Below are 21,357 nucleotides of genomic sequence, written 5' to 3' on the forward strand. Positions count from 1 at the left end.
CTTTCATGTGGGAGTGCATGTACTGCAAGCCTGAAGTAGGGCTGTTCCTACTCCTCATGATTTTAAAGGTCTCACATTCCTAAAGCCCCAGCTCCTGGAGTCAAGTGATTACATGAAAACCTTAGCTTTCATTTCAACTTGGTTAGTTTATAGTCCTCACAATTGCAGAGAAAAGATTGAAACTGCCACCTGAATGTACCCAAATGGCTCAAAAGCCAGAAAGCAAATAAAAAAGAAACCCAACTTTAACATTTGTCTTAATCTTATTACTTTTTTAAGCCAGTCTCATTATTTTGGGGAGGCCTGAGGCTAAAGGCCTTTGGAATGCTCAGGGTTGGCAACACTGCGAGTGGAACATCTAACTCTGACAGGGGTTTGCCCCAAATATCACGTCACTCCTGTGCCCTGCTCCAGCCGCCACGCCCGGGTCTGCTGCAGCTGAGGACAGGAATGGGCGGCCGAAGAGCGCGCGCGGCGGGGAGTAGAACGCACCCAGCAGGGAGCACGGCACGCTCCCGCCCTCAGTGTGGTTGGCCGCTGGGCTCAGCGGGTCCCTACGCCACCATCCGTGCGCGCATGCGTAGAACCCTGCGGAAGCGGAAGGTGGTGGAAGCCGGCGGAGGTAATCTGCGGCCGGCGGTTAGGCGAGCGCGAGAGCGGTAGGAGTGTCTCCCGCTGGGGCCGATCAGCCCCCTCGTACCGGTCAGTTCTGCCTCGGGCGAGGAGGGGGCGCTGTGGGGATCCCCGCGGGATTCTGCGCGGGTGGGGGTGTCAGAAGGAGTTCGGGGGCTGAGGCAAAGCGGGGCTGGCGGGGGGTGCGTGCGAGTGGGGGGCCTGCGGGGGGTGCGTGCGAGTGAGGGGAAGTAAAATTGATTTTTTTCCCCCCAAAACAAGATTACCATCAAATTACTAAACATTTAGAGTTTATTGGAATCATGGGCAATAAGTAACATGGCTTTCTAAAACAGAAACATTGCCAGACACTCTCGATTGCTTTATTTAAAATAAAATTGCAAATAATGCATTCGATAAAAAAGCATCTTTTAAGAAGTGGAAGTCAGATCCTAGTGAGGTAAATAGAAAAGCGCATAAACACTGCCAAATTAAGTGTAAAAATGTAATAAGAAAAGAAAAGCCAAAAATGCGTTTGAAAAACAGCTAGCCAAAAACTCAAAAGGTACTGTAATAACAAAATGTTTTTTAAGTGCATCAGAAACAGGAAGCCTGCTAAACAATCAGTGGGGCCCCTGGACGATCGAGATACAAAAGGAGCATTTAAAGACCATAAAGTTATTGCGGAGAAACTAACAGAATTCTTTGCTTCAGGAGTCACGGCTGAGGATGTTAGGGAGATTCCCAAAGCTGAGCTGTGCTTTGTAGGTGACAAATCTGAGGAATTGTCACATATTGAAGTGTCATTAGAGAAGGTTTTGGAATTAATTAATAAACTTAACAGTAACAAGTCACGGGGACCAGATGACATTCACCCAAGAGTTTTGAAAGAACTCAAATGTGAAGTTGCGGAACTGTTAACTATGGTTTGTAACCTGTCCTTTAAATCAGCTTCTGGAAGATATTTAATGTAACGCCAATATTTAAAAAGGACTGTAGAGGTGATCCTGGCAATTACAGACCGGTAAGTCTAATGTCAGCACTGGGCAAATTAGCTGAAACAATAGTAAAGAATAAAATTGTCAGACACATAGAAGAACATAAATTGTTGGGCAAAAGTCAACATGGTTTTTGTAAAGGGAAATCACATCTTACTAATCTGTTAGAGTTCTTTGGAGGGGTCAACAAACATGTGGACAAGGGGGATCCGGTGAACATGGTGTACTTAGATTTCTACAAAGCCTTTGACAAGGTCCCTAACATGCTCAGCCGTGACCCCTGAAGCAAAGAATTCTGTTAGTTTCTCCGCAGTGACTGAAGATGGAAAAAATGCAAATCAATAGATGTGGAGGGTAATCTGAAACACACTTAACTGGAGTTGTAAAACCTAGGAAACAGTAAAGCTGAAGAACTAATGATGATGGACAGCAAATTGGTCATGAGTGTAGTGTAATGTGACAGCAATGAAGTCTGTTGCAATATTAAGCTGTTTATGCAATGGCATCCTCTCAGTGAATATAGAGATCTGATGCAACCACATATAAAATTTTATTTTCAGTACTGGATTGTATTCAAGGAAAAGAAAAAAGAATGAACATAAGTTTATGAAAGATTAACATTTTAAATATGTATAGCTTGTCTGAGAGACATAAAAGGTAAAAATGCTGAAATATCTTGCTGAACACTGAGGGGGGATAGAAATTGAAGAAATCTGTGAAAAACATCATGACAGTGAAATTAATTGGCTATGGAGTGCTTGAAGCCCCATCACTTGGGACGTTAAAATTAGATTACAGAAAAACACTCAAAAACAGGTGTTAGATAAACATTCCTGCTTTAGTAGTGAGATGGAAAAAGAGATCATCCAATCCACTTTGGATTTCTACAGTTCTGATATGTATAATATAACTGGCTTAGAAATGTCATTCAAACTCTTATCTCCCATCTCCCCATAAACTACAATATAACCTCATCTCTTCACCCTTGCTATCTGCCAAAAAGAGAAGCTTGAATAGAAGGATGGCTTTCAGGGCATTATGTAAATCAGAAGATTGTTTTTTCCCCAACTGACATGGGGAGTGAGTTCTAGGATGAGGGACTCTCTCTCTCTTAGGTCTGGTCTACACTACGGGTTGTGGGGGGAGGAGAGGAGAGGAGAGGATCGATCTTAGTTACGCAACTTCAGCTGCATACTTAGATATACTTACCGCGGTGTCTTCACTGCAGTGTGTTGATGGGAGACCCTTGCACTTCTCATTGAGGTGGAGTCAGAGTCGACACTAGAGCGATCAGTGGTCGATTTATTTGTCTATACTAGACTCGATAAATTGACCCCTGCTAGATTGATTGCTGCCCATCAATCTGACTGGTAGTGTAGACAAGCCCTTAGATTTCTGGAGCTTTGCAATAGAGGGAGGGAGGAAGTGAGAGGAAGGGAAGGAATTCTTGTCCTCCTCACAATAGCTCCTTCACCTCAAAAAAAAAAACCCAAAAAACAACAACCTGCAATCACTGTTCTGGCAAATGGCCTGTGGGATGATTTCACAAGGGTTGTGATTGTGTTGTAAATCATTAATATGATGGGAATTAGGGGTGAGCAAAGGGGGTAGGAGATGACATTGTGTCTGACCTATTTGCCATATAAATAACTTTTGGCATGCTGCTGTGACCCTTTTTAGTGGGAAAAATGTTTATGAAAGTGCAATTCCTTCTACTTTCAGCATTTAAAAAAGAGGCTACATGATCAGTGAAGAGCTTCAACAGCAGATTGCTACAGAAGTATGTGAGGATTTAATTTTCAAATAGATTGAATATAAATAATCTTTTAAAATTTGGGTGGCACAGTAGGATGGAATGAGACATAAGTAGGTAAAGAGAACCTTGTGTGCTGTTTGTGGTGGCCCCACATCCGTCTAGTTGGCTTAGTTTTAAAAGAGAGAGAGAGAGAAAATCAAAATTCTTTTTTACGTTAACCAACCCCTATGCTGTCTCTGCTGAGTTTTCCTAAACTCGTTGGTTGGCTGATTATCTTTGTAAATGCACCTATTTTCACTTGCATTTGAAGTCCTCTTCAGGTTTTATATCCTTTGTCTCTTCACTCATCTTCATGGTAAAAATTAAGCAACAGACAATGAGATGTTTACAGTGAAAAAGAAACCATAAGTGTATATCCTGTGGTAGTGCATGAACTCTGTGCATGAGGCTTCGAAACACTGAGAAACTTGCACCTGGTTTCCAAATCTGTGCACATGACCCAAATAACAGTTATGCTACTGGAAGTATAGGGAACAGTTTACCAGTATTTATTAACTTTCTAATAACCAGCAATGAAGCTTTCATGTTACTACTTCAACTTACTGGGCGGGGGGCTTGTTTTTTTCCCTTTTTTTTTTTTTTTTTTTTTTAGGATCATTGTTTTTTCCCTTCGTGGCAAGCTGCCTTCAGATAATGTACAATGGGACTACAAATTCATTTTGTGGTTGACCCGCAGGGGTGGTGCTGCATGGGCATGATTATCTTCGTCTGGCTTTACAACACACTCTTTATTCCCCAAATTATCCTCTTTCCTCACTATGAAGAGGGACATACTTCAGCTGCAGCGATACTGTGTAAGTTGCATTGAGCCCAATCTCTCTCTCCTAGCTAGTGTGCATAAATAAATAAATAAATGGGTACCTGTGGGCAATAGCACCTACTCTGACCTATGTAGTATCAAGTTCCAGAATTCCAGGGAAGAAGGAGAGCAAGCCAACAAAAATTGGTCTTAATGCTGATTCTTAAAAATCCAACTTCCTCCTTATTTTTGAAATAGTTTATTTTAGTTTATTACTTTAGATTAAAGCCCTGACTACAGACAGGGACATGCTAACTGTAATTGGACTTTGACACATACAATGTGGATATGTCCATATATCTGCATTTTTTTCCCAACACAGCATGTGTGAATCCTGTACCTACTAATCTGCATGAGTGTACATCAGTATCAGGAAAAGCTGAGCAGGTATACAACACACCTCTACCCCAATATAATGGGACCCGATATAACATGAATTTGGATATAACACGGTAAAGCAGTGCTGCGCAGTCCGGCAAATCAGAGCAAGTTCACTATAACGCGGTTTCACCTATAACGCGGTAAGATTTTTTTGGCTCCTGAGGACAGCGTTATATCAGGGTAGAGGTGTATATCCCATATTCGCATCAGCAGCTGATGCTGGGACAGGGAATTGTGGGTGTATTTGGGTATATTTTCACTGCAGTTAAGTTTTCTACACTTGAGCTACACCTCTCAAGTTAGCCTTGCGCTGGTGAGAGCAGCTACACTTTGAAATAACATTCAAGCTGCTGCATACAGGTCTGTCGCATCTTACGCACATTTAACATGCGCGATTTCAGCTTTACATGGTTGGCAAAACCAAAACAAACAAAAGAGAAAAATGACAATTTTAATACTGTACCTGTAGTGCGGGCGATTCCACCTGCCATTCAACTCAATGTAATTTTGACTATATGCAGTTTTCGCTTAACGTGCTAACCGCGGAACGGAACCCGCGCGTAAGATGAGACTCGCCTGTACACAGTGGCACAGCACTCATTCGTATGTGGCACTTAAGACTTCAGGGGTACATCTGTGGTTGCCAACCCTCCAGGACTGATCTGGAGTCTCCCAAAATCGGCATTGATCTCCCGGTGACTATTGAAAGCAGTCCAGGAGATTTTAATAAGATATTTTAAGAAAATGACATTGTCATGTTGCGGGGAGAGAGGGGCGGAGTCTCCTGTAATAGCTTCAGTCACAGTTGGCAGCCCTAGGCACATCACATGGTTCTTTGCAGTACAGTAAGCTGAGCTATTCTATGAATTACTTCCCAGTGAATTGTAGGAGAATTTCTCTGTCCCATCTGGGGACATGGTGGAATTGTGGGAAGATATTGGAGGACTAGCAGCAATCAGGTGGAGCTAGCCTGTGTCAGCACTGCAGAGTGGTCATGTTAGCAATTAATGAGTTGTGCTAACTCAGGCTGGCTATTTGAGGAGAATGGCACTGGGACGAGGCACCAGGGATGGGGAAGAGATAGGACTTGGACAGTGACACGTTGGAGGGGATGGGGCAGAAGAGGGGAGGGGGGTATAAGAACAAAAGTCTGTGTCCACCAACTAAAGCACGCTCCCCTCTAGAGACTGGAATGAAACCCAGGATTCCTAAATTTCACTGTTGATCTGAAATCAACAAATATCTCTGGAAACCCAGTGGCAAAGTGCTTCATCCCCGTCTAATGCAGGTCCATGGAGAAAATGACAACCTACTCCTGCCCTCAGTTGCTCCAGTGCCAGATGTCTGCAGGGTGGAGATAAAGGCTCCAACCCTGCTGATGAGCCATGTGGATGTCAATATGATGGCACAAGAGGAGATTTTTTTTCAATTAATTGTTTTAAAAACCTAGGAGATGACACACACACAGAGCTATTTTAAAAGCATTAAGGTTGCAAAGCGAAGTACTCAAAAGCAACTCAGAATTCAGGTTGTCTATGCAACCTTGATTCAGTCCCCTGTGTGTATGAATTATAATACACCTGTACCCTGATATAACGTGACCCGATATAACACCAATTCAGATATAACGTGGTAAAGCAGTGCTCTGGGGCGGTCGGGGCTGCTGACTCCGGCGAATCAAAGCAAGTTTGATATAACGCTTTTCATCTATTACGTGGTAAGATTTTTTGGCGCTCGAGTACAGCGTTATATCGGGGTAGAGGTGTATAACTTTTTAAGTGTATTATCATATATGATCGTTTCCACTCCAGCCTCATTCAGTGCCCATGATGGCTTGTGTAAGGAGGCTGTGGGCTGTAGGAACCCAGCTTCATTTGTTGCAGAAATTGGAAGGTATGTAGTGAATGAAGCAGGGGACTGCAGGAAGTGAAAAGATGGTCTCATGGATTAAGGCAGTAGAATGCTGCCCTGGATAACTGGATTGTATCCCTGTTTCTGTCACAGATTTCCTGTGTGATGCTAGGTGAGTCACTAAATGTGAGGTTTTGTTTTTTTTTTTTGGTGCCTGACTTGAGGCCTTGGCATGTGATTTGCAGAAGTGCTGAACACTCACAACTGCAACTGAAGTAAATAGAAGTTGTGCTTTGAACACACTGTGCTATATAATGCTAAGTACTGTACTCTGAAAAATCAGGTCCTAGGTGTCTCAGTTTGGACACCCAAAATTAGTGAATACTTTTGACCTTATTTTATCTCTATCTCAGTCCCCCATCTGTAAAATGAGTATAATAAACCTTTATCTCACCGATGTCGTGAAAATAAATTAATATTTGTGATGCACTTCTATGCCATAATGATGAACACCATTAGAAAAACTGATGAGGAAGCTAATAATTCTGTCTTTGGAGCAGTGTTTGAATAGCATGCAGTAAATGAGGCATGCGCCCACATATTGAACAACAAGGAGAAAACAAATTATTGCTGCTCATTCAGTGAGCACTGTTCATTTTGTGTGCCGAATGAGGCAGCAGTCCTGTGGAAAAAATTGTTTGCAATCATGTAATTAAAGACTATCATAATGCATATATATAAAGAACCCAATTAGATGTGCATAGGCAACCTTAATTGTGGTATTTCCTAACTTTTGTGTGTTTGACTTTGCAATCTTAATATATTCTTTTAAGGTTTTTTTTATATGTAATATATGTATGAAATATTTGTATGCATAAATGGAATGCTGGTTTACATGTGTTAATTAAACTATGTTAGTTTAAATCAGATTTACTTCTTTTTTCCTGCAATTTTCTCTTGTCTTGCCTCATTTCTATACAGTAATCTTTTGCTATGCTGGAACTGATTTAAATGTGACACATTAAGGCATGCAGTCTTTGGCCAAAGATACACTTGATGTAATATTCTGAATACTTACGTATTTATTTTTCAGGCTACTACTTAGTTTCATTGTTTTGTATAGTTTCGTTATTGAGAGCCTCCATAGCGGATCCAGGAAAACTACCTGAAAGGCCAAAGATACCACTTACAGGTACTATATTGCAAGTTGTTTCTAAATACTACAATGTTGGTTGCTTAGCATAATCTCTAATATTAGTTTTAATAGCTGTTGGAAGCTTATTACCCTTGTTTGCAACCACTCCCTTGAAAACCAAACAGAGTTTGGTAAATGTAGTGTTGGTGCTATTGTGATAGAGGTGAGCAAGGTCATACGCTGTGTTGCAAGAGCATGTGATCGAGATGGCCAATGTGCTGGATATCATTGACTGCTCTGAATAGTTAAGGTTCCTGAACAGTACACAAGCACTTGTCTGTGCTACTCCATCAGTCTGCATAACCCGTTTGCAGGAAGGGATACTACTTCCTGGTGATGTAGGCCTTACTGGATCACTACGGGAGATTTTTGGACATCAACTGGTTTGGAAAAATGCATGTGAGGATTTAAAAAAAAGTAACTCTTTTTTCCCCCAGAGGCCAAAGTGGAGCTCTTCTCTCTAGTAATATGACACTAATGGTGTTGTGGCATTAATGTTGGTGGAATATATGGCCCCAAAGAGCTAAGGTGTTAACTTGACCCTGAAACTGTCCAACATTAAGCAGTTTTAAACACGGTTTGGTATAGAGAACTTTGTCTGCTTAGTACTATGGCAAACTCACCATTAAAAATCCTTTCAAACATTTTATTAAAGAAAAAGGAGGACAAACAGTTAAAGCTTTTGAAATGTGAAGTATTAAGTAAGGCTGTCATTTTAACAACATTTCTTATTCCATTTTACTTTGGCTGTGGAGAGTTTTTAGGAAAAAAACCCTTTTTTGTCAATTTCTTAAATGGTACCAAAGATATTAATAAGATGCTTTTGGGGAAAAGAAAAGAAGTTAGTTGAGATGGGCTAGAGCTGCTGTTGCTGAAGTCTGATCCCATTTCCTAGAAAACAAAACAAGACAAACACACACAAAAGGGGAGAGAGAAAAAGAGCAAAAGTGGAGCTTCAGTCTCTGGTGTTGACTTTCACTTGCAACCTCACTGCTGAAGAAACACAGGCATGGCACATGGTTTTATCAGCAGCTCTGAGATCTAGCAAACTTGTTCTACCATTGGTCTGTTTAGGGTATTGCTTTCAGCTCCTTCTTTCTGGTCACTGGCTTGCAAAATATAGTCTTGGCTGGCTAAGCCAGACTCTTATTAGACAGAAATTAAAATAAGAGAGATAGGAAAGAGAAGAAACAAAATGGGGAAGGAAAAGGATGCATTGGGGGAGGCAGAGTGGCAAAGTCTCACATCCCAGGTGGTATTCCAGATTTACCTGGAAGTGGTGATGTCATCTGGCTCTCTCTCTAAGGGCCTGGTCAGGTTAGAACATATCTCAGGATTCGGTAGAAATTTCTGGGGGTCCCACAAGATGATGGAGATGGCAGGCAATGATGGTGAAGCTTGCTCGTTCCCTTTCTCTACCTCAGGTTGCTGTTGCTCATGCTCCTGGATCTGCTGTTCCTGACTGGTAGGGGCTGCCACTTCTCCAGGTTTGGGTTCTCCTGATTGTTGGAGGTCTTGTCATTGTCTTGTCTCCAAGAGCTCTGCTGCTGTCTAGTTCCATGGTTAGCTTGTTGGTGGGATCTTTGCTAAATATCACATCCAGTTCCTCATGGAATGGATAAGTAGTCTATCTGGCACTGGACTTTCAGGTTCCTGTCTTTGGTTTCCTGGTATGTTTGCTTTAAGTCTTAGCATTTCTGCTAGCATTGGGCTTCCAACCTCTAAATGCCATGCTTCCCAATTGAGTCTGTACCACCATCACCACTCCTTTCCTTAGTGAGTGGAAGGCATAGTTGTTCTTAGCCCAGGCAGCATGCTGAGACATTGCAGTCATGTCCATCAACTGAGAGGCTGATTCATTCTCCATGCCTCATTCATTTAGTGAGCTCTGTGGATACTGCTGACAACTGGACAATTAGGGACAATTGTGATCATGTTTTTGCATCTAGTCCCATTAGTGATAGGACTGAGACCAAAAAATCATATTTAAGATTCACTTTTGGTATTGTGCAGGTTGATATGGTGAAATACATTTTTTGCTCAGTGTAACTTATATTTGAAAACTAGCTTTGGGTGTTTCTGAGCTTCCTGTTAACAGTAGCTGTCTTATTAAAGAGTGATACCTTTGTGACACTGGCTTTATGGGAACAGATTGTAAATCAGTTTCCATCTGGCATTATTACTAGTTTAGTGATCTTGGGTATTGGGCTTCTGTACTACCAGTGTGCAAATGTCATTTTTCTGCAAATGGGAAAGATGGGGGCTGCCAGCAGGAGGCTCAAAAAGTATCAAATTGAACTTTAAAATTTGTTCCATACATCATTTATTATGGCGAAAAGCATTTCCTCATGTAAACTTTCAGAATGCATTGCAATGAAAACTGGTGTAGCTTTCCTTTTATAAGTTTTGATTTTTATCAGATTAAAAATAAAAAAGATGATGGTACTTGTTACAAATAGGAATCATAGACCAATGATTTTGGACTTACTCCACAGCACCTTTACTGCACTCCTTTTTAAAAAAAAATTAAGTAAAGGACATTTTAAATGATTGACAGCACTAAGGTCTGTGTGTTTTCATCCTGGAAACAATGTGATCTTCGCCAACTCTCTTGAGGCCTAAATTTTCAAAAGTGTCCACTGGTTTTAGATACCCAACTTGAGGCAAATAATATTTGTATTTTCAGAAATGCCTAGCAATGTTAGCTCATGTTAACTTCAGCTGGAGTTGTGGGAGCTCAGTACCTCTGAAAATCAGTCCCTAGGTATCTCAAGTTTAGCTCCCAAACTTAGTGTACGCTGTCTCTCTCCAAGTTCCTCACCTATAAAATTTCTACTTGTTGGATGTTATGATGTTTGTTTAAAGCACTTTGAGATACTGAGGTGGAAAATCTTTCAGAAATCTATTTTGTATTCTATTATTTTACTGGTCAATTCTTTTGGATTGAGCTGGGGATGGCAGTGGGATTTGATACTCTGGCTGAGCTTTAGAGCTAACACTGTTGGTGATGTGTGCTAGAAAAAGTGGAACTGAGAATAGTTTTAGAAACACAAAAATTCTTTATTTCCCAGTTCCTGCCTTGTTCCTAGCCAAGAGTTTCATGTTGTATTGGCGACTCTTAAAAATAGTAGGGAGAGATGGGGATTAGGAATAAAAATCAGCCCACAATGGTAGAGGTATGCCGACCATCCTAGAGCAGTTGAGAGAGGAGTTGGGGAGAGGTTCTTGCATGCTGGTTTCGGTAAGAAGAATATATTTTTTTCCAGAAGCTCAGTCGTGTATAACTGATGAGATCTGAAAACTAGTGGTACTTCAGCAGACATTCATTTTTATTTAACCTAGTTTCAATTTTCTCTCTAGAACGAGAATTTTGGGAACTATGTAATAAATGTAATATGATGAGACCAAAGCGATCCCATCACTGCAGTCGCTGTGGACACTGTGTTAGAAGGATGGATCATCACTGTCCGTGGTAAGACTGGATCCATTGATTCAATAAGTTCTTGCCGCACAGAAACTTTCCTTATTTACTGTTTGTTTAAATTGCAGTTTTTCGATTGTTCAGGGTACTTTTTACTACAGTACAATTTTTATTAAAGCATTCGCTTTCTGGCAGTTATACTTCATCATTAAAGGTGTCTCATGCAGGAGGGTAGATAGGATTTTCATTGAGATGTGCCTGTGTCTATGCAATCAAACACTGATCGTGAGAATTGTTTGCTATATAACGTAATCGTTATTATTTTGTCATGCTGCTATTTGCCAATGTGAGATGCTCCTGGAACTTTCACAAATTTTGGTGAAAGAAATGTTTAATATTGGGAAATGCAACTTTAAAAAACAAAATTGCTAGAGCTGAGCAGCTTCTTGATATAAAAATCAGATATTCACAATTTAGTTTTGTGAGATGGTGAGATAATTTGCTTTCAATTGAACTGAAATATAAAAGCTTGTTTTGCATTTTCTCATGTTTGTGCTACAAATTAAAAGTATAAAGTGTCAGGGGATGACTTTGAAAAAAATAAATAACCAAAACAGTTTGAATATTTTGTGGTGGTAGTTAATTTGTTAGCTCTCTGTGGGCTTGCTCCAATTCTCATTAGAGTCAATGTATGGATTAGGCTGTGTCTTCACTAGAAACACTGCAGCACATCAGTGTGGACACTCCTTATCATATATTAAGTATAATGAGTCTCCCGTCACTGTAGTTAATCCACCTCTCCGAAAGGCAGTATTCTTCTGTCAACCTGACGCTGTCAGCGCTGGGAGTTAGGTGAGCTTGACTACATTGCTTAATGTGTGGATTTTTCACACCCCTTTGCAACATAGCTGGGTCAACCTAACTTTTTGGTGTAGACCTGGCCTTAGAATCTTGTCTACACTAGAAAGTTTCTCTCTCTAACTGTATTGGTATAGTTAAAGCAGCAACCCCTCCTCTCACCTTCTGTTGTTGTTGCAGTTATACCAGTAGAAAAGTACTTCTACCCAGGGATGTAGCCATGGCCCATCCACTTATCATCCGGGCCCACCCAAATGGCACCCGGAACCCGCTGGTGGGCAGAGCGGGGCAAGCCCTTGCGCCCGGACCCCGCTCCCCAGTGGGCGGGCAGAGCGGGGCAAGCCCTCGTGCCTTGACCCCATTTCCCTGGCAGGAGCACACAGGGACTGCAGGCAGAAGGGGGGGGGGGGACCCCCACTTGTCCTCGCCCAGGCCTCACAAAACCATAATCCCCGTACGGGGAGGTGGCTCTCCGTCATTGCTCACCCAACCAAAAGCGGGGCCCATCCAATTTTCCTAGCCTAGCTACACCACTGCTTCTACCACTATAACTTCTATCTGGTTTGGGAGGTAAAATAAGCTATATCAGTATACGGCATCTTTTATACCAGTATAACTGTATCTATACTAGGCTGTATACCCATATAATTAAAAAGCAAATCACACTTCTTACTGATGTATTTATACAAGTAAAACTTTTGTAGTGTAGACTAGGCCTAGATTGCTGAAAGGGTTAATTAGGAAAGCTGAAATATCTGAACTGTCAGGATTATTTGAAACCGTTTTGATAAGGAAGTTAGGAGACACCTTCTCCTTCCTCCAACCTTTCTCTTGCATATTTGAGATTTTTTTTTTTTTTTTTGCCTGTCAGTGGACTGCTCCCTGATCCAGCGTTTATCAATATGTATAGTATTTGCAGTCCCAGTTTTCCACTTTCTGGATTGAATTTATTTAAATTTATATAGAACAAAAATCAATTTTGTATCACTTTAGATTGTAATCTATGTTAGTAAGTGGTAGAAAAATATGAATTGCTGTGACACTTTTGCAGGCTGTTTTACAATTTTGAAATGTTTTAAAATCCCATAGGATTACCTTTGGTGTTTAAGGCAAAAAGAGTTTTTTTCATTCTGAGTCTCTTCAGAAGCGTATACCATTCTACATGATCAGTATATGTAGTAACCTGAAATATGAACATAATCAGCTAATGCAATTCTGTACTTTGAGAAACAACCAAGACTTGTTTTTTTTTAATATTGTTTTAATAATCTCAGATCAGGATCAAGGCCCCCTTGTGCTAGGTGCTATACAAACAGAAAGATTAGCATCTTTCCTGCCCTGAAGAGCTTACCATTAAATTTGTATTTTAACAAAGAGAAATTCCAGTCTTGAATCCTATGCACCAAATGAAAATGCAGGCAAGTTTTAAACTACAAGCAGGGTTGCCATTGCTTTAATAGAGAAGCCACATCATTTTGTAGATAGTTGCTGTGGATATTCACTTGTAGTTGCATATGGCCTATACATTACTGTATCTAGCAGTGCATTTATAAATAAGTTAAGTTGTTTTGTCTTTGGTACTCATCATGCCTAACTATAACATCTAAAAAGCCTTGTATATTTGCTTTGTTTTGCTGCAGGATTAACAATTGTGTTGGTGAAGACAATCATTGGCTGTTTCTGCAGCTATGTTTCTACACTCAGCTTCTTAGTTCCTATACATTGATACTTGATTTCTGCCACTATTATTATTTTCTACCTCTGAAAAAAGTTAACTGGGTAAGAATCTTATCCTTACATAAAATAGGGTTAATATTTACTATTGCAATTATAATGCAATTTATTCTGAAATCTAAAAGCCCCAAAATTTCTACTGCTTTATATACACATGATAATAAATACTAGAGTAGGGAGAATCAAGGCTGATATTTACAAATGGGCAAATACTCTCCTGGTAAGTAAAGGAATAACCATTGTGAAGAGAAGCAGATTGTCTCCTAGATGCAAAGGAGATTTTAGTTGTTATGGAAGCCTTGTAAAACAGGGACAAGAACAATTAGACTTCTTTAAAAGTGATCTGCAAATGTTAGATTTTTTTTTTTCCTAAGTAACTTCTGAGTTTGTTGAAGTGCCTCTCCTATATTTACTATGTGGGAGAGTCCATGCATAAGATAATTTACTTAATATGTACCTTTACCATCCAAAGTACCTGTCATGAAAGCTTCAAATTTTATCATCTTATTTTATATCCTAAATGGTAAAACATAAGAATATTAAACTTTCTGAAAGAGGCACAGTGCTAGAAAAGAATGGGACTTACCTTTATAAGCATCTTATATACTTCCATGTTGATCTATGGTGATGTCCTTAGTGAAGTACATGCAGAGGTGAAGCATCAGATAGCAGCTGGCAAATTTGGGGAGCTGTACTCTTTGGACATGCAAGAAGGGGTAAAATGTGCTGTGTGTAAGTTATTAACGCGTTGAAATGCCCCTCTTACTGCTGGGGACATTCAGTACTTTCTACTGAAATGTGTTGGTTTTTTGCAGATCACTTTGAAAATATTTTGCCTTATTTATAATGTAATTATGAGTGTTCTCTCAAAATAGATTTTCAGTCTTAAACTAAATTAATCAAATTGGATTTTCTGTCACAGACATGAATACACTTGTTTAAGTTCAAACGCTTTAAAATTCTTAAGGTTTCAGTGCTTATATGGAGCTAGTTACTTGTCTCCTCTACTTACATAGCCTTGCTTCTGGATAGTAGGTGCTTTTCTAAATGAATAAAACACATTCCCTAAAATGTAGAATGCTTAGAGAATACTTCGTTATCTGTAAAATGGGTTTAATGTTTAGTTGTCTGACACAGGTGTTGTGTTGACCTCAGCTGGAATTAACTCCTGTAGTTCCACTTAAGTCGAAAGAGCTCTGACAACTTACACCAGCTATGGATCTGCCCCTATATTTAAGAGTGTTGTTAATAAATTATTGAAGGGTACTTTAACATAACACTTATTTTATATTACAAAAGCAAATGCAGTCATAATCAGTACACCAGTCTGCTATACCACTTAAATGCATACTCACTTAAGTGTATGAATCTTTGAATGGTGCAGTTTACTCTTGACATGTATTTGACAATATATTTTAATTGTTTTGAGTATATCCTCCATATATATAGGAGCCCTTTAAATGCTGTCAACAAAATATTTTAATTTAATTATTTAATTTCCATTAAGTAATTGCATTCTACTTAGTTGACGTACAAATGCTGTCAACAAAATATTTTAATTTAATTATTTAATTTCCGTTAAGTAATTGCATTCTACTTAGTTGATGTACTCAGATCTTGGATTTCTTTTTAAAGTAAAACTACTTGTTTTTGGGGGTGAGCCAGGGTAATGGGAAATTACGTAAATTTTGCCATGTTCAGGCCTCACAACAATGACAGTATAAATTTTAAGAATTATCTGTCTTAAAATGAGCAGATCTCTCTTTATTTTAGTTTTCTAAGAATTATATTATCAAATGCATGTGTACTTCAGTATATTAAATGTATTAATAAATTCCTATCTGTTTTTTCTGCACATGAATGGAAAAGTGTTTATCCTTAATATTTATGCATCTATATACAGTCAATGTGGCAGACTAGAAGGCAGATGTATATAGACAGACTATACAATAATCATAGGCTAGTTTCATGTGATTGCCTAAATAACACATCCAGATCCCACGTTTAGAGTCTTAAATCATCACAGAGTCTCAAAAAAGCATATTTTTACTCACCTGTGTGCCGAATAAAGTGCCCTGATGTGAAATCAGGATATTTGTCAGGCATGTACTTTTTAAAAATTGAGTCCCTGGTTCCCTGTGTTGTGTCATATGGTACAAAGAAGTAAACAAATTGACATTTTCTATACATTTGTTTAATAGAGACTGCAGGTGTCGCCTGTTACTAATTGTTTCAGATTTGCTTTCAGAAGGCTAGCATTGAGCTGATAGTCTTTAGCTCTTTTGTTTTTCATCTGCAGGATTGGTGGCTGAAATTAAAGAAAGGAAAAATAAATATAATTTGTTTGGGAATCCAGCCAATATTTCAGCTTGGAAGGTTACATCAGCGACTCATTTGGTTGATTTCTGATTGTTAGGGCCCTATCAAATTCATGGTCCATTTTGGTCAATTTAATGGTGAATAGATTTTAAAATTTGTAAATTTCATGATTTCAGATATTAAAATCTAAAAATTCAATGTTGTAACTGTAGTGGTCCTGACCCAACCCTGAAGGCAGTAGCGCAGAAGAAAGGGTGGCATGGTATGGTATTGTGAGCTTTACTTCTGCGCTGCTGCAGGTGGGGCGCTGTCTTCAGAGCTGGACTCCTAGCCTGCAGCCACCATTCTCTGGCTACCCAGCAATGAAGTAAGGGTGACAATACTGAGACCCCCCCAATCCCACACACACACAATAACTTTTAGACCTCTCCCCAACCTTATTTTTGGTAGGGAGCCCCATTTTGAGAAACGTTGGTCTACCCATGTATGGAAAAGCCTGGTTAGAAGTACACAAAATACGAGATTTCATGGGGGGAGACCAGATTTCACAGTCCGTGACGCATTTTCATGGCTGTGAATTTGGTAGGGCCCTACTGATAGTGCTGCTGAGGATTTCAGGTCACATAAGAGTGTGCCACATAATCATACATCCATTCCTTAGGGCACCAGAAGAACAGGAACATCAAGAGGACTTGATCACAATTAGGAATTTAAGCAAACCACTTGTAAAATTTTTTTAATCTTCCCACACAAATTAACCTTGAAACGCCACAGCAATCCAGAGACGTGAGTGCATTCTACCTTTCTCATGAGTGCCGTTCTTTGTGGAAATTCTGACTTTAATCAGGAGGTTTCATTTCCTTAATCTGTAAGGGCATATATTTACCATGAAATGCAAACACTGGATACATTTTAAAAAATTGACCATCTGGAATTTAGAATTTTCTCCTGGCTTGTTAAGAATACTTGTGAAATTTGTGGCTGCATGCCTTCACTTTGTTTTATTTTTATTCTTTGGTATACATGGTACAAAAACATAAGATTGGGATGAAAATAAAGCTGTTTTAATAGTATGGAAGAACACAATGCTATGTAGTATTTTGTTAGTATAATATGAAAATATGCTCAGTGTGTACCTCAGCACTTTGTCTGTATATATTATACCAGCCTCACTATATTTTTAAATTTTGTGTCCAATGCATAATTTTCGTTTTTATTTTTATGATTTTAGAAACCAAACCAAAAACAGATTTCATGTCAGTTTATTAAGCTGGGCAGTAGTTGGAAAAGTTCAAGAAGTCACCTACTGGAATAGAAATATGAAATTGCAGTATGACACCACCGAAGTCACCTCCTTTAAGTACACAGTCAGTTTATTATATAGCGTGTTGGCTCTTTGTAGCCTGAGTGGTGTCTGAATGATAGATTGCAATTATTGCTTCTGTTTGTCCAGTAGGAGGAGTACTATTACTGCTGAAACTGAAGAAGAACTGAATGTAGGAAAGAAATGAAAACAGTGTTGACTTGTATGCAAGACCCTTGCAGGAAGCATCATGTAATTCAAATAAGATGGCGATCAAATTCCTCAGCTAGCTCTGATTTGCAAAATATACAAGGCTCTGATCTTCCTAGTTTTCTATTTTCTTTAAATTATCCAATTTAATAAATCCATGATCTCTGGGAAAGATTTCGACCCCCAAAGTAGCAAGAAGAGAGGAATGAAAACCATCCTTCTTAGTAAACGCTTTCCAGGCCTCTCCTGCTGTTACTTCTCCTTGTCTCTCCTCCACTCCACCTCCTGCAGTGTTTAGTGGTTCTAGAGCAGAGTATAGTAGTGATGTAGTAGAATTTGCCTGACATTTCAGCTTTCCAAGGTATAACCTCCAAAGGGGAAAAATGGAAGACATTTTTTATATAAAATATACAAAAAAAATTTTTAGAAGCAAAAGACAAGATTCATGAGTCACATATATGAAAGGGAGCATAGTTTTGTGGTTAGAAAGTAGTAGTGGGCATTTGGAGACCTGGAGTCTATTCCCAGGTCTACTACTGACTTCCTGTGTGATCTTAAGCAACTTTGTGGAGAATTATGATGTGACAAGCTGCAGTGTAAATCTACAGTATGCTATGATGCCACACACTAAGAGACCATGTGGATCCTGCTACCATGCACTGATAGTTCCCTAGTGCACTTTTAGCTACTCCACTTTGAAATTAGAGTAGGATGTGTGTACTATGGAATTTTTTGTGCATGGTAAGCAGGGTCTATATGGCCAGTTAGTGTGTGATACATTAGTGAGCTATAGTTTACACCCCCAGCTTGCTGTGCACTAACTCTCCATCAGACAAACCCTCAGTGTGACTTAGTGAATAGAGCAGTGGACTGGGACTCAGGAGACTTGGGTTCTATTCCTGACTGCCACTGGCCTGCTGGCTGACTTGGGCAAGTCACTGCACCTCTTTGTGCCTCAGTTTCTCCATCTGTAAAATGTGGATAATGATGCTGACATCTTTTATAAAGTGCCTTGGGATCCGCCAGCATAAGAGCAAGGTGTTTATTATCTGACTTACTTAGGCCTCAGTTGTCCCCATCCATAAAAAGGGCATGATATTACTTCACAGGGGATTTGAAAAGGAAAGGATTGTGAGGTAGTTCATGTTTGTAAGAGCAAAGTATAAAAATACATTAAAACTGAAGCCAGTAAGTTTTTAAATCATGCTTTAAGCTTCCAGACAGATGGGATATCAAATAACTGTTTCAATAAAAATCCCTTTAATAGGATAACGAATGTATCTACTTCTGTTGATTGTTTATTCTAAGATTCTGCCACACTATTTTGGAAAATGAGATGTGAAATTCTGCCCTGAGTATTCTAGGAAAGTGATTGTTTTATGGTCATAATAAGAATTTATAGGATGTAAGAGTTCTGAACCCTCCCCCCAGTATAATTGTAAGCGCTGTATAGGAATCCTGAATAACCTAGGAAAGAAGATAAAATGTGCTATAACCGAAAATAGTGTTTTGGGGAAAGGATACATTGAAAGGCTGCTGTCTGGTTAAAAGTGAAACAGGTGTATTTACCAGTATATCATTTATGTTTTCATTTTTATGCTAAGTGACACATTATATTACTCTTTGGTAAACTTTTTTTTTAATTAGAGATATCTGGTTTCTTTATCTGACTGTCTGTGGTTTTGTTCTCTATTCTATCCTATCTTCTTCTATCCAGGTTATTATATTGAGCTCATCACCATGATATCTGAGACACTTCCAGAATTGAAAATAAACAAGCAGACTAGCAGTGTCATGTGAGGTTTCCTCTTCATCCCTCCCCCAGAGAGAAAAGTCATGTGTATGTGTTTTACTTTCTTTTGTTGGCATATTAATTTTTATATATATTATGTGTTAACAGGAAAGTGAGCTCAAAGAAGTGATTTTCCAGTTTGATTGTAAATTTGTCAGGCTTGTTCTCATTCTAAGTACCTGTGTGAGTAAATCTCAGAGCCAGGGGCCAGCTCTTCTGAAAGCTCTATCTCCCACACATGATACTGAAAGTACGAGTGGAGTAGTTGAGGGTAGTCATGATCCCTAAAGGACAAAGTTGTGTTCTTAGGAATCCTCAACCCAGATCATGTAAAGCCTTAAAGATAAGGACCTAAACTTGTGAAGGGCAGTGGCCAAATAAGTTTGCAGACAAGACAAGAATTAAAAATCTTTTGGCTAAGTGGCTGCAACTTTATTGAACCTTTAACTTTGAAAAGATATCTGCTACAGGCTTCTTCTCTTGGCAACAGCTACTTTGAACTGTCACCAGCTTTCCCTCCATTGCTCAAAGCCATGAGCGTCATAGCCTTGCCTACATCTATCAAACCGGCATTTTTTAAAGACCCAATCCATGGCTATGCAGTCAACACACTGCATGTAGCAACCACCAGGCTTTGTGTCGGTGCACAGGCCTTATTACAAATCCAAGGCTGATGCAGAGTTTGCACAAAAAAAGCATTATCCCTTGATCTCTGTAGGATTAGGAACACTATCTACCTGATCCATTCCTCATTCATTTTTATCTTTATAAAGGGAAATCTGATCCATGCTGATAGGGACAACTTACAAGTGTACTGTGCAACTGCAAGGATTTGCCAATAGCAGGTTCTCGTACAATTGCTTTCAGCTTGCGAGGCACTGCATCTCCAAGAGCTGTGACTGTAGCACCTTGCCTTATCACAGTTAACAATACAGATGGAGTAATGAGAAATAGATACCCCATGGAAACAATAATTCTCATAGAAATAGAGGGTAGGGTTGTGTGAAAGGCAGAATAAAAAAAGGCCTGCTTCTCCCCATGCTGACCTTTCATGGGTGACCTTTGGCTGCTTGCCATTTAATTCCAGTGCCAAAACTGCCCTGAACCTGTAAGTTTGTCTGGACATTAAGAGGCCATCCTGTTTGTAATCTTAGTGTGGTGATCTGTAGGAAGCTCATGAAGTAAACAGCCTTGATATCCAGTGTTGTTGTGGTGGCGTGTTCCGGCATTCTGCACCTCTTGAGTTATTTTCAGAGTTGATATTTTGAAGTTGGAATCAATTGCACTGCAATAATCTGGTTGGGAGATAATGAATGTGTGTATGATTGAAGCCAAGTCATCATCTACAAGGATGGGACACTGTCTCCTAGCCAATCAAAGATGTTAGAATTCATTTGCTGCAGATGCAGCTAGGTGAGACTCCAATTCTAAACCATAGAATCAAAACAACACCCTGAAACTGCAGAATGTTTTCACAATAAACAGATGTCAGTATTTGACTAGTGTAGACAACATTGTGGTAGCCAGCCTTCTGTGTGTGTGTGTGTCTGCCAGCATAATCTCCATCTTGCTACTGTTTAACTTCATCCAGTTTTTCCTCATCCATGTGCCAACTTGCCCAGATGCTGGGATAATTGGGAGACAATGAAGATATGGTAGGTTGTGAATTACAGGTGTTCAGTGTATATTGTTGCCAGTTGTAATCTTACAATCTCCAAACAGCTGCATGTAAATATCGATTCGATTAAATGAGAGATTATAGCTCTGTGCTTCTTCAAGGCAAGTGTTTGATAGCAGAAGCATAGTTGCCAATCATTAACTGAATACAGCCCTTGGGGAAGGATTCTGTGTGTGCGTTTTCCTGGACCCCAGCTGCCACTTTAAGGTGGGATAAAAGTGTTCTATGGTAGATTGTACTTAATGCCACATAAAGGTCCAAGAGTATGAGTGATTTCCATGGGTAAAGCAGAAACATAGTTTCTGGTTTTGTTTCTGTTCCTAATCCCAGTTTGGAATTGAATGAGAAGGATCTAGTTATTGCCTGTAGGCCAGCGTTTCCCAAACTTCT

The 21,357-nt window shown here is 39.6% G+C and overlaps 1 protein-coding gene across 6 annotated transcripts in view; it reads left to right on the plus strand.

The window, feature by feature from the left end:
* The first annotated feature begins 603 nt into the window (after nucleotides 1-603).
* ZDHHC21 (zinc finger DHHC-type palmitoyltransferase 21) overlaps nucleotides 604-21,357 on the plus strand; it is a 64,274-nt gene continuing 43,520 nt past the window's right edge. The window contains exons 1-6 of one of the 6 annotated variants that reach the window (XM_050943206.1): nucleotides 604-702; nucleotides 3,333-3,390; nucleotides 4,019-4,220; nucleotides 7,551-7,649; nucleotides 11,013-11,124; nucleotides 13,572-13,710. In XM_050943206.1, coding sequence (XP_050799163.1) covers nucleotides 4,067-4,220; nucleotides 7,551-7,649; nucleotides 11,013-11,124; nucleotides 13,572-13,710 — 504 coding nt within the window. In that variant the 5' untranslated portion in view covers nucleotides 604-702; nucleotides 3,333-3,390; nucleotides 4,019-4,066. The remainder of the gene's footprint in view (nucleotides 703-3,332; nucleotides 3,391-4,018; nucleotides 4,221-7,550; nucleotides 7,650-11,012; nucleotides 11,125-13,571; nucleotides 13,711-21,357) is intronic. The other 5 variants (XM_050943205.1, XM_050943208.1, XM_050943210.1 and 2 more) reach the window with 5 other exon arrangements.

This window comes from Gopherus flavomarginatus, chromosome 3 (genome assembly GCF_025201925.1).
Source record: "Gopherus flavomarginatus isolate rGopFla2 chromosome 3, rGopFla2.mat.asm, whole genome shotgun sequence".
Classification (NCBI taxonomy): domain Eukaryota; kingdom Metazoa; phylum Chordata; order Testudines; family Testudinidae; genus Gopherus; species Gopherus flavomarginatus.